The 18,100-nt window shown below is 28.7% G+C and overlaps 1 protein-coding gene and 1 long non-coding RNA gene across 3 annotated transcripts; both read right to left on the bottom strand.

Annotated features, from left to right (window-relative positions):
- Positions 1 to 7,342: 7,342 nt before the first annotated feature.
- Positions 7,343 to 8,020, bottom strand: LOC137826137 (uncharacterized). Its single transcript, XR_011083416.2, has 2 exons — positions 7,890 to 8,020; positions 7,343 to 7,580 (listed from the first exon to the last, which is right to left on the bottom strand). It is a non-coding gene; the product is annotated as an uncharacterized LOC137826137 (long non-coding RNA).
- Positions 8,021 to 10,367: 2,347 nt separating this feature from the next.
- On the bottom strand, positions 10,368 to 15,666 carry LOC137827028 (peptide transporter family protein). 2 transcript variants are annotated; one of them, XR_016514497.1, is made up of 5 exons: positions 14,910 to 15,591; positions 12,844 to 12,901; positions 12,650 to 12,721; positions 12,436 to 12,553; positions 10,368 to 10,590 (listed from the first exon to the last, which is right to left on the bottom strand). XR_016514497.1 is itself a non-coding variant. In XM_068633221.1 (5 exons), exons 1-5 carry the CDS (start codon positions 15,423 to 15,425, stop codon positions 10,537 to 10,539), a joined length of 864 nt encoding a protein of 287 aa, XP_068489322.1. In that variant the 5' UTR covers positions 15,426 to 15,666; the 3' UTR covers positions 10,368 to 10,536. The 2 variants fall into 2 exon arrangements, 1 of the variants encoding a protein (XP_068489322.1); XM_068633221.1 differs by having other exon boundaries at positions 12,650 to 12,767; positions 14,910 to 15,666.
- Between the last annotated feature and the right edge of the window lie 2,434 nt (positions 15,667 to 18,100).

Here is an 18,100-nt window from a genome sequence, read left to right as displayed (position 1 = left end):
GTTAATTAAGCACATTAATGTTAGCTCTGAAAGTCACACATCGGAGAGAGAAAGGGTGTGAGGTGAGTGTGACATCTTACCTCTCAGGGTGGATTGGGAGGCTCTGCATAGAATCTGAGGGAGGCAGAATAGTTTGCTATCACTCACAGAGTTCAGAAACGCAAAAGATGGCGACTTCAATATAATGGTTAATAGCGATTCAGAAAAAAAAAAATCTTATATATGAAAATGTGAAAAGAAGATTTTGTTTTGAATTTTATGGAAATGCAGTGGAAATAATAAAAAAAAAATACATTTTTTAATTTCTTAATGTGTTAATATTAACATTAGTCATAAAAAAAGTTAGGAGTCTAATGTTTTTAAAAAAAAAATCTTAAAAAAATATTAATTTTTAATTGTTATGTAATAATGTTACTAGATGTAGATATAATGTAATGATGTCAAGTAAGAGTGTATTTTCTTTTTATAAATTGTGTTTTGAATCTCTCATTTATTTATATCAAATAATGATGTGATTTGTTCCATCAAACTTATATAGGAAAAGAACCAACTTAGTCAAATTATAGAAGTGGTATGGCATAAATGTGTGGTTTGGATTAGGGATGAAAAAGTAACTAGTGAAAGAAAAAATAAATAAAGAGAAACATAGGGAAAAATTAAAATTGAATAGAATGAGTAAAAAAGTCAAATATTTTAATTTATTATTAATTATTTTTTATAAAAAATATAAACATTGATAAAAAAAATTCATGATATATATATATATATATATATTAATAAAAATATTTACAATATAATGATTGTATATGAGAATTTAAGAGAGTGAAAAAATTCCTATTACATATGAAATTTGTGTATAAGAGAGAGTTAACACTAGAATTTTTCATTCTTCTTTTTGAGATTGTATATGAGTGTAATTTATTAACGTTTTTTTTACCATTTACCTCTTTCAAACTTTGACTTGATAATGTGAAATGATGGTTTTGAAAAAATTGAATTTATAGATTAAAGTTAAATTATCAATTGAAAAAAAGTTGATCAATATATTAAATACACAAATAAAAGAAAAAAAAGTAAGTCATCTTTAACTCTAGAGATTAAGTTTCACTTCATTTAAGAAAGGAAACATTTTCCTCTTATAGAAATTTAAAACTACAATCAAGGAATGATGAATCTTTCCAAGTTCTAAGAAGAATCAATAACAATGTATATGAGTTAGATTTACCACATGATTATATTTTATTTTTTAAGTCATATACTACTCAAATTGGTAAGGAGAAGCAATACAAGTCATGTGATATTTATGCTAGTGTAGTGAGGAGTTTAATGTATGTGATTGTGCATTAGACTAAACCTTAGTTTGGTGAGTAGATATGTGAGAAATCCTATGAAGGAGCACTAACATGCAATGAAACGAATTCTAAGATACAAAAAGAAGAAGACATTGAAATTCTATTCAAGGATGATTCATAATGTACTCTAATAAAGTTTTTTTACTCAAACTTTTTTGTAGACTTAAACGTTACACCGTTCATAATAGGCTATATGTTTACTATTAAAGAGTCCATGGTTAGTTGGAAAGTAAATCTTTAAACATAGTAGCTTTGTTAACATTGATTCAGACATGCTAATTAGATTGCTTTTATTTTTTAGGTATTCCCAAAATTTGAGGATGAATTCTCTCCAAGAAGGAAAAATAAAAAGTGCATGAATGGAAAATATCTTTATTAGGTTTAACTAAATAAAAGTGTTTATTTAGAATTTAATTTTATTATAATTTTTTAGAAAAAAAATTTACTCCCTTTCATTTGCAAAACGGGCCAATAAGGCTAAGAGGCATGAAAATTGGTCAAACAAGAATAAGGAGCATTTGGAAGTCATCCATGCCCATAGGAAGTCATTCATCTTTTTTCCAAATCAAGTCGAAGTTAAGGGAGAAGACTTAGGTATGACAAGTATGACATTAGCATGGAAAGTATGACTCAAACGTGGGAAGCATGATCCTCATTTCAGCCATTGATTTAAATCTAGGTTTTGAATTTAAAATTTAAATTATTCTTCTATTTGTACATTAAATTTTTGTCCAAGAATATCTTTGATGGCTATATATAGTCACTTCTCCATTTTATAAAGAAATTTAGATGATATATTAGAATTAGTAAAAACTGAGAGTTGCTCTTATGAAAGTGATAAACTTTCTTTGGAGCCTTATTTTGGTGCTTAGGAGTCAAGTAAAAATGTTTTTTCTTAAGCTTACCATCAAGATGTATTTCTATCCATGTTCAAGTGATGCTCATTAATTAATGTTGAGAAGCATAACAATTTGTCACAAATAATAAATGAACAAAAGTCTAAATATCAAATTCACATAGACTTGCTATTTAATTTGGAGAAAAATTAATTACATATTTTTTTTTAACAAGCATGCAGCATAAAAGTTAAAAAATATATATATTAAAGAACCAAATAAATATTTAGGTTTTCAAAATAAGAAGTAATCAACAAATTTGATAAAAAGGAAAAAAGTAAATTTAAAAGAAAGAACTAATTAGATTGAAAGTTTATTGATGCCATATACATAAACTAGTAGAGTTCATCTTATGAATTTGTTATTATTATTGGCTTACTTGAATTACGTATCAAATTATGAATTACGTATCAAATTATAGTTGAGGCTCAGTTATATTAACATATCTAACTTCAATCAAGACAATGTTGTTGAACAAGGTGCTTTGATGTCTCTGAATCTAAGTGGAATGCATGAAGATCTTTGGTGTTGGTTGTGTGTGTGTCTAGAGTAGTTGAATTTGTTAATCCACTTTAATTGATGATCCCAGGTTGTTTGATTTTAATCCTTTTGAAAAAGACGTGTTTTCAAAGGAAAGTGAAAAATCAACCTGTTGAAATTTTGATTCAACCGGTTGTTTTACACTTAGTGTATTTTGAAAAGGATTTGAAAAAACTTGACTTTAGTTGACTTTGCTGTCAAACCAATTCAATCGATTGTTTCATGTTTTCAATCGATTGTTTTTATGAAAACCTTAACAAAATTTTGTTAAGTGACTTTAATCTGTTTTAAACTATTTAAAATGTTTTGGCTCTTGCATTATTGGAGTTTAAATAAGTTGTTTTACGCTCCTAGTCTTAATTAATTCAAGAGAAATCATTCAAATCAGTTATTCCAAGATTGCTAAAAGCTTTCGATCTTTTCTAAGAGTGAAATAGGATTGTGTTGTATCAAGTTTGCTTTAATCTTTGATTATACCTAGGTGTACTCCATTCCTTCTCTCTTGACTACTGTATTTCTGTGAGAATTGTTGTTGTGCAAATTCAAAGGTTGTTCTAAAATCTGTGGTGTATTTGCCAAAGGTGGTATGTGTTTTTGAAGGGTTCAAGATCACCACTTTGGTGTGTTGTGTGTGTAATCAAGGTTTTTGATTGCTTAGTGAATTCTCAATGGTTGATGAGGACTGGATGTAGCTCTTGGTAAATAATGAACTAGTATAAAACTCTTTGTGTTAATTTCTCTATCCTTTATCTCTTTTAAAATTGTTTTTGCTTTGTTTTTAACATTGTTGGTATAAACAACTGATTGTTTCGCAAAAATAACGGTTGATGTTCTCTAATCACATTAAAAACAATTTTGAACTTGGCTGAATTGATTTCTAATTGATTGATTCCTCATTGTCTTTCAATCTACCTTTAACATTTGTAGTTAATGTTAGATACTAATTTAGAAACTACTTTATAAGTTTTTTTTATTAATAATATAAACTACTTTAGATATAAATAATTTTTTAGTTTATAAAATAGTATCTGACTTAGTCAATATAATAACTAATTATAACTAATTATTTTTTCTCTCTAAAATTGGTTTCTATTTAATAATTTTATTTTGTAGTGAGAGGAGAAAAAAAGGTTAGCAATACACAATTTAAGCAATTCAATTTTCGATAATGGCATAGACAATTCCAATAGATTGTTTTGTATTAACACGAGTATATAGAAGCTATTAGACTTTGGAATATTGGAAATGAGATAGGTTTTACATATAAAGACAACGAGACAATAATAATAAAGAAATTAGAAGAGAGGGGGGAAAGGGACTGGAATATAAAAACAATAAACAAAGAAGGGGATAGAGGTAGTTATTGATAAAAAACAGTCTTCATAAAATATCGGGAGGTAGTTAACATGTTGATGAATGTATGAATAAATTGTATTTTTTAATTGATATAGACACTTATGAGTATTAATTGCTAAAATAAATATAAAATAGTCTTTAATTTATAAATTTATACCTTTTTACATATTTTATGATCTTTATTTGAATAAGAACATTTTATTCCCAAATTTGGTGTTATTTTTTGGTTTTTAGGGAATAATGGAAATAAAAAAAAGGGGATAGAGGTAGTTATTGATAAAAATAGTCTTCATAAAATATCAGGAGGTAGTTAACATGTTGATGAATGTATGAATAAATTGTATTTTTTAATTGATATAGACACTTATGAGTATTAATTGCTAAAATAAATATAAAATAATCTCTAATTTATGAATTTATACCCTTTTACATATTTTATTATCTTTATTTGAATAAGAACATTTTATTCCCAAATTTGGTGTTAATTTTAGGTTTTTAGGGAAGAATAGAAATAATTGGGCTAAAGAAGAATAAAATAAGCTAAAAGAAGAAAGCTGGAAGGCCCCGGAATGCACAAGTGCACAAAAAGCCCAAATCAGCATTAAAGCATCTCGCTCAAGCAGCCCATTCTCCGCTTGAGCGAGAAGCTCCAAAAGCATTGGACAAAATCGACGCTTTGCTCGCTCAAGCGAGCTATATCTCGCTTGAGCGAGATAGCGTCAGAGACATTGGGTCTTTTTATGTTTTATTCGTCCAAATGATCCCATCAATGCCACGCAAGTCACTTAACCCTAGAAAATTAGGTTAAATAGGAGACTTGAGGCTCAAACCTAACATGCAAGATTGAGAGGAAAACACCACTGAATGACCTGTAAACCAATTGGGAGAATAGAAGGTGTTAGAAGATGTGTGACTAATTCTACCTTGTGGATTTGGGAGTAATTTGTTCAAACTCTTATGTATTGAGGTGATATTTGAATATAATATTTTGTTCTTGATTGATTATTGGTATTATTGTTTTGCTTCTAATTTTTAATCTAGAATCTTAAATCTGACTGGAAAGTATTTTTATAGTTCTGACCTAAACAATAATACTTAACATATTTGAGTGTTAGGAATAGACTTAAATGTTAATTGCTATAAATGTTAATTGCTATCAACGTCTGAGCTCGATTATAAGTTGTTTTTATAAATATGCAAGGAATCGATATTTAGGAAGCATCTTAATAATAATTTTATATGCGAGGAATCAATATAAATGAATTTTATATCAATATCAATCAATGCTAATCAAAATACATAAGAGTGAGAAAGATGAAATTCAATCCCTATTTTTTCAATTAAAGCAATAACTCTTTGCCTTGTTTTCTTGTTAATAATTGCCTTCACAAAAAATTCCAACAAACTTTTATTATTTTGTTTTATATTTAGTAAATATTTTACTTGATTATTCAATTGTTTCTTGTGGGTTTGATATCTATCCTTAGGAACAAATTATTACTTCTGATAATGCAGTGCACTTGCCATAAAAAGTCACCACCTACTGTAAAATACCTAACCTTCTAAATAGTTTTCAATACCTTTAAGCTTGAAAAAAGAAATACCTTAAAAAATGAAGAAACAAAAACAAATTTTCAAGAAACAATAGGAAGGCAATTGCAATAAAGAAGGAGAAGAAAATTGTTAAAGATCACTTTGAAAAAACTCATCAACATGTTAGAAATTTTGTTCCAAAGTTTGGAATATGCAAAATAATCACTACAATAAAAAGTGTCATGTAGAAAAATTTGTATGCTTAGAAGCAACAAAATCAACAAAACCAAAATTCTTAAAAGAAAAACCTTGTTGGAACTCAATATATTTCTTATGAACCTACATAGAATTCAAAAGAGTAAATACTTGATTTTATAGTGGTTGCAATCAATACATAATTAAGGAACGAGAATTCAAAAGAGGAAATAATTGATTGTATGATTGATAGTGGTTGCAATCAATACATAATTAAGGAACTAGATTTTTTTTCCAAGCTTAAACTTGAAAGAGGATTAGTGAAGATTGAAAATGAGACAAATTTATCATTATGGATAAATGAGATGTGCGGGTTTATACAACTAATAGATTCAAATGGTTGGTTATTGTTTGTTACTTTGAAAGAAAGGTGTGTAGTTATTTATATTGATGGTACTTGAAGGAGAGATTACAAAAAAAAAAAAGTTTTCTATCAATTGGAATTTAATTTATGATCATAAATTCAAAGTTAGCAATACTGTAATTAAATCTAAGCCATGGCACAAACAGATTTTGTCATATAAACATGAGATATATTCAGTTTACTCAAAAACATTAATTAGTCAAATACTTACCAAATATTCAAGTATTTTAAAAAAAGTGTATGAAGGTTCTGAACTTGGTAAGAAACAGAGCATGTTTTTTTTCAACTTCAGCCACATAGAGAGCAAGTTGATTGTATCCCTTCGTGAAGAAGGACTTTACAATAATGACTTGGGTTTACTTTTTTAAATTGAAATCCAAAGTTATGTTTTTAAGAAATTTAAAACCCAGTTGAAACTCAAAATGGTTGTGTTTTTTAAGAAACTTGGCAACTGTATCATCATTGAAACATAACTATGTTGACACTGTTCTATGTATTTATCACCTACAACAGAGTTAAATATATTGAAAGCGAAAGAAAAGTACAAAACCTGTGGGACATAAAACCATACAATGAATTTTGATTTTAACATGTCTAAAATATTTTCTTTGTCTCTTCAAATTTTAAAATTATTATTTTTCACATCCTACATTCACTTTAAGAAATAAAAAAGCATTTCTCTTATAACTGTTTCAAAATTTTATAGAACTTTTACACATTTACAGTATACCACTTTAAACTATCATAAAACTATATGAAAGATTCAATTATTTAAAAAAAATTATTATTATAAAATTTAATATCTGATACTTCAAATTTCATTAATATCTATCAATGTTTTTAAAAATAATGTTACCATTTCATTTCATTTCGGATTTAGGATTTAGATTACTAATGATTTAGTTGGGTGACCTCTAAAGATTCAATTTACTCCAAATAAAAATATATTTATAAGTTGTCTAAAACAAAATATTTATGATATAAAGTTAATCAAGAGGAAGATCTCAGATTATCAAGTAAAACAAATTCTGATTAAACAGTAATGATTGAGATAAAGAACCATTCCAAAACTATTGTAAATGTTTCTGATTCATGGATATGTTTTATTTGAGTGCATGCCTTGCTGCAGAGTACAATGTGGTCAAGTTCTAAAACAACAACAAGTGAAAAATGAACAGAACCCCCCACTTGTATATCCCAAATTATTACAGTTAAAGTTGCAATTGTCGAAAGACACGCATGGTCCAGCACAGTCTATCCATGGACTCATCATCACAGGTTGCCCTGTCACAAGAACAAACTTCAAATCATTTTTTTAAATATTAAGGAGTGATTAGAACAGGATTCTCCCTACTGATATATTATAAATTGATCTCTAATCTAAAAAGATCTTTACAGAAAGAAATAATTTCAGATCATTCAAATGGGATTTCAGATTTTCAATTATGAACCATGCACAACCTATGACACTATAAAAGACCAGTTCAGAACTGCATTCATATAAAATTTGCTTATATCACTCTCTCTTCAATCAAAATTTGTAAGCATACACACACATACACATGAGATCTAAATCAGATTTTGAATTCTTACCTGATGTCAGGACCAAAGCAGAACAGAAAATTCCCAAAAGAACAAGTTGAAAGAAGAAGACCATTTTGTGAAGATTTCTGGTATGAATTCTTTCTTCTTCTTTGCTTTTTATATTGAAACTCTAATTTTTGTCTCAATATGTAACAATAACAAAATGATGAAGTAAAACCTAAGTTAAATAATAAATTATTTAATTTATATAATATATATATATATATATATATATATATATATACACTCCAATTGAATAATAAACTTAAAACGTGTACACTCATTAAATACAATTATTCTTTTTATTTCTCTTCATGTATATTTTAAGGGTTTTTCCATTAGTTAAGAAATGTAATAGTTTTTCTTAATTTTAATAAAATAGTTATGAAATATTTTATTCTTTTATTCTGATCTCAGACATGTGTAAATTATTTCAAAACTGAAAGACGCATAAAAGTATAATAAAAAAATTTATAACCATATTGTTGAAATTCTAAAATAAAAGATAAACTAATAATTTATTTTAAAGATTTGAGACAGATAAAAGAAACGGAGGAAACCGATTATTATTATTATTAAATATTATATACATTTATTACATATTTGACATTTTATACAAATTATTAATTACTGAAATTATTACTTTCTCAGTTGCCAGCTAAAAATAGTCATTACTTCAATATTAATTAATATAAAATTTAATGCTTGAAATGTGTATCAAAGTATTGCGTGTGTCTATACATTTTTTACTACTGATTTTTATTACCATATTATTATTTGAAATATTAGTTTATAAAAAATATTTTGATGTAACAAAATATTCAATACTATTATTATAAGCTTCAGTTTTTTTAAGTTTATGTATTAAAATTAATACAATCATTCTTGGGTAATTGTACTTTCATATATATATAGTTATATAAACTGAATTTTATTAAATACAAATTAAATATAAAATGAATAAATCTTATATAACTAATGGAATCTTCTATAAGAAAATTAATTAATTAATCTAGTTAGTAAAGTTAAATTCGTTAAAAATTTACGTGTTTTTTTAAAAATTATTCCTAATATATATGAAACAAAATATTTTTTTTTAATTATTTTATTATTTATTTAAGACTTAAATATGATTTAAGTTCCTACAATGTCTTTTTTTAGTCCTCACCAAATAATTAAGATAGCAATTAAATTTTAGAATTAAAATAACTAACTATTTTGACTATTTGTAATATATACAACCATTTATTATCTCTCCATAAATAATATTGTACTTACTTTTTTAAAATAAAAATGATTTAAATATGCATTTCGTCTCTGATAAATTAATAAATTTTGTTATCTCTAATAATTTTTTTATTTTTTCGTCACTATTTTTTTGGGTTCCAGATTCGATTTAATATAATATAAAATATTAATATAAATTAAAATTTATGATACCAAAAGTATTATAGAATGAGTTTATAACTTTAAAAATAATATAAATTTTGTTTTAATGTTAAAAAAATAAATATATAGACATAATGCAGAGCAGAGCAGCATCGATGTGGTATTTTTTGAAATGAAATAAGGTTTTTATTTAGAATTGATAATATGGAAATGCATTTCCTTGTCATCATTCAAAATTAGAATAAAAGAAGAAAAAAAATAATACTTTGACACCGTTACCTTCAGTTGCTACTTAAATAAATTATTATTTTATTTAAAAATAGTATTTTTTTTACTATTTTCGATGTCAAACAAACTTTATTTAAAAAGGGATGAATAAGATAAAGACAGGAACTTATGTACGAAATGAATGTGTGGGTGTTTAGTTAGTGGGACGGAGTGGTCCTATTCTAAGACTTTTTCTCTTACTTACTTTCATTTAACAACTTCTATATTAATAAAATATTAAATTAAATTATTTAATTAAATATCCAAATTGAAAGAATTAAGATTAAATATTCAAATTGGTTTATCAAAGAAGAGGTGCTCTATTACGTTTTGATCAAGAATGAATTTGACGTAAATGAGTCTTTCAAAAACTCATTTGCATATAAGTTATTTTTTGGATATTTGATACGTATATGTAGCTCTTTTTGTATTTGATACGGAAGAACTTACATAGAAAAAAAAATGGATTTTCAATAATCAATTTACATCAAAATTTAATATCAGAAACATATCACCGTCAATCTTTCACGAATTAATTTGAATATTTAGTAAAAAAATTATTTTAAGTGGTAAAAGTAATAATTTTTAAATATTTAGAGCAAATGATTTTTTTAAACTAAAAGTATATTTAAATTTGATTAGAATTACCCATGCCGATGGAAACATTTGAAAAAAGTATAATTCTAATTGCAAAGACTTAAATATTAGAATTTATATTAAAAAGTGATGATTTCTTTAAGTGAAGACATAATCTTGAGATGGGAGCACAATAAATTTAATCAATCTTTTAAAAATAAAATTTGGTAAAGATAAAATTTGTCTCAGTTTAAATTTGTGAGGCTATTCGCATCGAATAACAAGTGTTACTCCATTTAACAACTTTTACAATGAGTATTAGGATTTAGGGTTATTGTTCATGAATGAGATACATTAATGGAAACATTTGATCCCTCAACAAATATTAGAGGAAGTTAAATGATTGCAAAAGTGATTTATAACATCAATGAAATTGACTGGTTGCACCAGGTCGGTATTCTCCAATTCCTAGCAAGTCCTGTAAAATTATAGCAAACAACCTCTTCATTTCAACCATCCAAAGGAAGCAATTAAAGAAACAAAAAAGAAAAGAGGATGGCACAAAAACAGAAACTAGATTAAAACAACTGTTACTTGTGGAAGATTTTCATCGTTTTTTAGTGTCGTTAGAAACCAGGGAATGAAATGGTGAGAAATAGTAACGCGAAGCATACTAAGAGATCAAGCATCTAAGTATGTCAAACATAAACCAAGGACCTAACTAACAACTACAAGCAAATAAGCCAATTTTCTATTAAAACTCCAAATTCTTCTCACTCAATTGCTCCTTTTTTTTTTCTCTAATCTCATTTAAAATAAGGAAAGGAAATATGTTATGAAAAGAACGCCTAGAAATATAGAGTTAAAATTAATTGGCAAGAAATATAGAGAAAAGACCTTACTACCTACCTGGAAGTAGAATCAGGATAATTTCATTCTTGTTAGTTAATATTGACCACTTCCAAAATTATTTAACTGTTTTTTAATATTATTTATATTACACAAAACTTCTGATTCACCATTTTCTCTTCAAAATTTGTTATTTCTCCCATTCTTCTCTCTTATCCTTAGTATAACTCTTTCTAATAATTTTGCCTAATGCATGGCCCAAATTTTCTAAGCATGGCACTGAGAAAGACACCAACATTTGCGAACCAAAGATCACAAGTCATACCGCTCCCCTCCCATAAAGCATAAAAAAACATCTGAGGAAAGAAACACATTTTGGATGCAAGTCTATATAGCTGTGCCAATTGCAGATGGACATGGATCATTCTAGTACTTGTTTGCAAGAAATTTCTGTACAAAACTTCTAGAGAAAGAAAATGAAATCAACTCTGCGCCTGAACAGATAAATTTAGGATTGTTGGCTTTTGAAGTTAGAGAACAATTGGAGTAAAATTTTGTTGTGCAGTATTGGTTATAGGAATCTTGTACAGCAACCATACCATTTTTTTTTAAGTTGTGTTGTTGAAATTGTATAATAAATACAAGTAGACACAACACTTCAGATAAAATATTAGATCTTTTTATTAATTGTATCTTTACATATTTATATATCTTATTATTTAAGCATATGTTATATTTTTAATGTTTATAAATTTTACAATTCACAATATAAGCTTTCCAATATACCACATTTTATCTCGATTCACTCGATTCAGCTACAATATATTTGGTAATAACGACTTTTATGTATGTGTAAGCTTTTCAATATAGTACATTGTATCTCGATTCAACTACAATGTGTTTGATAATAACGACTTTTATGTATGTGGTCAAAAGTCGTCTGTCACAAACCCTTTCTTTAAGAGTTAATTGGTACGTGAATTTTTTTGTTCGTTTATAGGAAAACACGACTTCACCGGATAAAAAGGAAGAAGGCACGACTTCTTTATATATAAAAATATTCTTATTGTCCATTTGTGACACGGGAATGGTGCTTCAATAAATTGTTTGTGGGAACTGAAGATGATGGATTTAGAAGTTTGAGAATGGTGGTGGTGCATGACTCGTGGCTTGACGTGTACGGGTGCAAAAGTTTGAGGATGAACTTGTAGTTATGGGTGAAAGAGTGTGACACGCGGCAAAGAATCTTCCAGGTAGTCAACCCTCAACCATCCAATGCATCGCTACCTACTTGCTACTTACTCTACGCTATAACATTCTCCTAACATTTTAAAACATAAATATATTTTACCAGACTAATTATATTATTTTTTATAAATAAAGAAGTCTTAGCTTAATTTCACGATTTTTTATTTAATCACAGTTGAATCGAAATAATGAATCAGAAAAATATAATATGATAAAAGCGGCGTACTTGACAAGCTTTGTTTTTTGCTCTAGTCTCTGCAGTGCTTGGAACATCATGATTTGGCTTCTGGAATCTTTTTTCACGTCGATCACAAGAGCCCCATCCATCCGAGAACCTGCCGCCCCTGATGTAATGAAAATCAACAGAAACAGCAGAAACTGGTGACAAAAGACATAATTTAGAAGATATATGAATTGAAACAACCAAACGAGACACATACTGCATGAGCGCACGAATCACAAACTCAGCACGCTGAACATTGCGATTCTCATCAAACTCAATATTTTTGTCCCTGATTTCATAAGAAATATTGAAGTAACAAGATATCTTTCTCCAACCTAAAAAAAGACATGCCCTGCCATGTTGCATCAGTTGAATCATTTTCACTGTTAAGAGAAGAGAAACTATGTTTACCTGACTTCTTAATGAAAGGATTCCCCGAAATCAAAGTGTAATCAGTTTTCTCCAAAATCTGAACATCGAAGCAACAATGAATTGATTAGGTAAATCCTTCTGAGTGAAGAAAAAAGAAAAAAACAGCATCTCGGGCAACTCTCATATTTTCATATATTTGTGTAAATTTACTATAATGTTATGATATCCAATATGGAGAATATAGATACTATTGCGTTGCTATATGCAAAACTATGAAATTTATTACACCAACTAAAAGCAAAACTCAAACTTGGAGCATCAGGTAACAAGGAATAATCAAAAAATATTAAAAGGATATCAAAGACTATCCTTGAAGTTATCCATATTCTCCTACCCAATAAGTTATGGAAGTAATAAAAACATGTTCCTCAGCAGCTAGGACTAGGAAATCCAAATAAAGAAAGTGGCTAATATCATGCAATGATTTTTTTTTAATCAGCAATAATCATGCAATGATTTGATTTGTTCAGGATAACCACAGATGTTAAAAAGTGTCAAAAATAGGAATCAACCATGAAAAGACTGACATGATTTGTTCATGGCAGACAAAAGACAGAAAGTACGGGAAAAATTCCTTTCTTATAATCTAATTTGATTCTAAGCACTCTTGGCAATAAATAGTTCAAAAAACTGAACATAGCAAAAAAGAAATATTAGTAAAACTTACCCAATTATTAATAAAATTCTCAATGCATTGATAATTGTACAGTGCAGGTCAATATTTCTTAAAACTGCTTCTCAATGTTCAGACACAAAGTTCGCATTAATCCAAAGCTAATCTAGTGATAAAAAAACTAAAGATATCAAAGATAAATAAATTTCAGATAAGCAAATTCACTTCTTCACTACAAATATAAGGTCAAAGTTTTCCATTATAAACAGCATATTATAGGTATAGGTTCAAGCTGAAAACCACTACACAGGGCAGTAGCCACAGACCTACTGATACTCCTGAAACAATGAAACTAAAGGAAACCATAAAGTAAATGATTCATGTTATCCTTTGATTTAGAAAAAATTTGTATTACCAAGTGTTAAATTTAATGACCAAACCAAATTCAGAGCAACCACTCATTTAATGATTCATTTTCAGGACGAGGTAAGAAATACAAAGGCCAAGACATGTCCTGACGGTGCTGTGAGCAATGTTATGTCCTCCTATATAACCCCTAATAATATGAGGGAACCAACAAAAAGCACATGACGCACCCTATTTTCCATCATTTAACCCAAAATACAAACAATCAAATAAATAAAATAAAATCTCATGTAATGGAACTCTAAAAACACGGCTAGTTACACTGTCTACTTACTTCACCACCCCATACGATGTTTCTTTACATGTTTCTCATTACCTATTACATGGTCGACAATTGAACAGCTAAAGATGGATGAAATGTAATGGATTAGAATTGTGAAAGAAGTAAAATGATCATTTCATCATTTAAATATTTTATTGTTGAAGCAGTCTTCTATTTTTTTTAAAGTAAACAATTTGTAAAGATATTCACAAACAACAAATTAGTATCACCTCATAAATCGAAATTCGTATCATCTCATATCAAAATTAAATAAAATAAATTCTATTAATTTTGTTCCATTCTACTGATTTTAAGACAAAAGTTTGATTTTGCTAATACTATCATTGTATAGATATTTAAATTGTCAAAACTAATTAAATCTCCTTAATCCTCATATGCGACTGTAAAATTGCTTTTCCTATAAAATAAATCAATAATTATAAATTCTATTACTATCCATAAGTGAATGAAAGAGTGCACTGTGATGAACACACTCGTATTAAATTCTAAAAACAAGGGACAAAAAGAATCACTCAGTCCATTCCCCTCAACCACAAGTTCCATGCTTCAAATCTTTCTTCACTTAAAACTTACATACAGTTAATGATCTTATTGTTTTCTTATCACAATTAGAGTTTCACTTTTAAACATAAACTTCAATTCTGAACAGAGTAACATCTCCTACATCTAAGTTTCCACAAAACCAAAACACGAACACTGAAACAAAGTTATCGAGACAATTACCCCCATAGCAGTATTCTGGTACTCCTTAAACAACGAAACCGAAGGAAACATTCCAAGCAAGCTATTCCCGACGCCGTTCTCCTTCTCCTCCGCCTCGTTCCTCACGAAGAACCGCCGCGGCGAGACCTCCGTGTAGCAGCTCAGCTCCTGCGCATCCGGCGACGAGAATTCCTTCGGCGGCGGCGTCCTCTGCACGCTCCTGATCAGCGCGAGCGGGCTGCTCTCTTCGGAGGCACACAACCTCGGGGCCTTCCGCGGCGGGCGGTAGGGCCACGGGTCTTGCACCACCTCGCCGCTGTCGCCGGAGTCGCGGAGGAGCTTCCGGAACTTAGACGGCGGCGGGCAGGGGTAGGAGATCGGGGAAGGGGGCTGGCGCGTTGGGAACTTGGCGGTGGCGAGGGCCTTTATCTTGGAGGAGGAGTGTGAGGCGGAGGCGGAGTCGATCATGGCCCAAAGTGCGGCGTCGTCGAGATCCTTGTCGTCGACCACCACAGGGTACGTTAGCGGTGAGGACATTTTGGGAGAGTTAGGGTTTTGAATTGTGCAAAGGAGGAAAATAGGTTTGAGCTAGGGTTTCTCTGTGAGGTTCAGATTTGGGAAGTTGGAATCGGAGTGAAGAAAATGAAGGTGCATTTTCGGGTGTCTGAAAGAATGCGAATTTTGTGAACAGTAGATGGTAGCAGGCGGGAGGCGCAATTTGAACCGGCGTGGAGAAAGAGGAAACGACGTCGTGCCCTTTGAGAAAAAAAATAACTTTCATTTACTTCGTTTACAAAATTAAATATGTAATTAAACTTAACCATGGTAGACTTGTTCAACTTTAAATAAAAATGTTGAAATAATAGTTTTAAAATAAGTTATTTGAGAAATTGATAAGATTTATTTATTAAAAAACTCTTTGTTATCAAATAGTAAAATAATCATACTAGACAATTTCTTTTAATTTATTTAATTTATTAAGAATCACTTATTTTAAAAAATAAGCACAAATACAAAATTATAAATATGAAACTTCTTAACTATTAATTCCCTACTTTGCTGTTTATTTTCCCTATTTATATTTTGTATTTTCTTGTCATTTTTTTAGATTTACTTTGAAGTTGTTAATGCATATTTGCTCTTTCAATATCTCTCTGTCTCCTGTTACATTGGGCTCATGTCACATGTTCAATTAATGTTCTATCAATTGTGTTTTATATGCCTATTGAAGTGCAAAGTTATGAAGTGAACATGAGAGTCATAAAAAAGGGTTTGAACGGAGGCCTTAGGTAATATAGTAGACAAATATGTCATGTGTAACAGCTGTAGAAAAAAAAAAAAAAAGGAAAGAGACCTCTACCATTTATCCTTTCTCTCTTCTCTCTTTATTTTCTTTTTTATACCATATCTATTTCAAAATTCTTTTTTATACCATATCTATTTCAAAATCTGATCACGTCATGTTTAGGAGTCAAGGTACATTTCTACTCAATTAGATATTTCTCTCAACTTGATTAAACTCATACTAAAATTTGATAATTTTTGGATAACTTGCTTTAGGTTTCTAAATTTTGGAGTGACTCTCCTCTTTGAGGTAGAATTTCTATTAGAATAAGGAATTTCAAGTAAGAGAAGCTAATTTTAGCTTTCAATAGTACCCTAGGCTAGAAGATCTGAATGTGGAGGGGACGTTGTCCCAATATTCAATTTATCTTGCAGGGATGTTGTTTGTTTATATATTGTGTTGTTTGTTTATATATTATTTGAAAGTTAAAAATATTATATTTTTATGGTTTAGTATTTTAAGTGTTATTTTTTTTTTTGTTAAATAGGATTTTAGAGGTTGTAGATTGCATTTTGAGTGATATTGTATGATGAAAATGGTATGAAATTGAATTCATACATTTTGGATAATGTATGGACGAATGTTTGTTTGTGTATTAAGTATTGATGCATGTGTGATATCAGAGATTTCCGAGTTTTATTGATGATCTAAGTCACATAGACTAAGATATCAGGTGGTGAGAAGGTGGTGAAAGAGTTCATGCACACCGTGACATATGAGATGCACGACTTGTATTGTATTGAACTTACCCTTGTCCTTTTTCTTGGATTCGCTGGTAATCTTTGGATCAGGTGTTAGTCTCTGGTATGACTTACTTAATACGGGTCTTCCGGAAGACATTAGTTGTTATTATGTTTGTTGAATATCTTGGATGTGTAGATCCATATGAGACTTATGTGATCTTTTATATTGGGATTTGAAGAAGATTGAATAATCCTTAAATTAATTGATTTTCTCTTTGATTGAATTGTGTATATTATAAAAATTTATTTTCATTAGCTTACCCTTAGTTTTCTTGATGTGTTGTGAATTGCGATGATTGTACTATGTACACGAGTAGTTGATCATACAGGAGTTGGAGGTTCCGGAGGGCTTTAGGATGTAGTTTTGAACCTTATATTGTTAATATTAATATTTCTATAAGTCATAATCTTATAATAAAAATATTTTTAAAAACTCCAAATTTATATAAAAATCACTAGAACTTGTATTGTAATTATTAGATTTTTTTTTAGTGTTACATCATGAATTAAATATTCATATTATCATAATAATAGTATCTTGTGCGTCTGAATGAAATATTTTATATAATAGGTTATCAATAAAAATAATGTATTAAGTGAAATAGTTTTTTTTAACTGTTTTTCTCAATTTTCATAAAAAAATTCAATGAGGATCATAAAAACAAAGAAAAAATAGATAAATATAACATGTTATTTATCATGTTCTACTCTAACAAGGTTTAGTTTAATCTCTTCATTATATGAGATTTTTTTTTACTATCTCAAGTAATAATAGAAATATTTTTCATTACCTCTTTAACCTATACTAGCATTAATTTTTATTAAAAATTGAACTTTAAGTCTAATTCCAACACACACCCCTCACATTGGTTGAGATTTGTCAACTTGTGGATGATTATATATTTATGGTTGATCCGATAAGAGGGGGTGACCTAATAAGACTAATAAACTTTCATTAGGATAGACTTTAAATATCTATAGTACCACATTAAGAAGTGAATTTAAGTCTAACTCAATTTTATAAAACTGACTTATAAGATGAAGTTTACATATAAGATGAAGTTTACATATACTTATATATTATGAAATATTTTATCTCTAATCATATAAGATCTCCAACAATT

This window comes from Phaseolus vulgaris, chromosome 8 (assembly GCF_051622355.1).
Source record: "Phaseolus vulgaris cultivar YP4 chromosome 8, ASM5162235v1, whole genome shotgun sequence".
Lineage (NCBI taxonomy): Eukaryota > Viridiplantae > Streptophyta > Magnoliopsida > Fabales > Fabaceae > Phaseolus > Phaseolus vulgaris.
This window is presented reverse-complemented; position numbering and strand designations above follow the sequence as displayed.

Excerpts from the sequence above, each read along its gene's own strand:
- LOC137827028 (XM_068633221.1), bottom strand. The coding sequence starts at position 15,425 with ATGTCCTCACCGCTAACGTACCCTGTGGTGGTCGACGACAAGGATCTC. Across the intron at positions 12,902-14,909 it reads ACCAGAATACTGCTATGGGG|ATTTTGGAGAAAACTGATTA; the intron begins GTAATTGTCTCG and ends TTCGATGTTCAG. Across the intron at positions 10,591-12,435 it reads CAAAAAACAAAGCTTGTCAA|GACTTGCTAGGAATTGGAGA; the intron begins GTACGCCGCTTT and ends ATAATTTTACAG.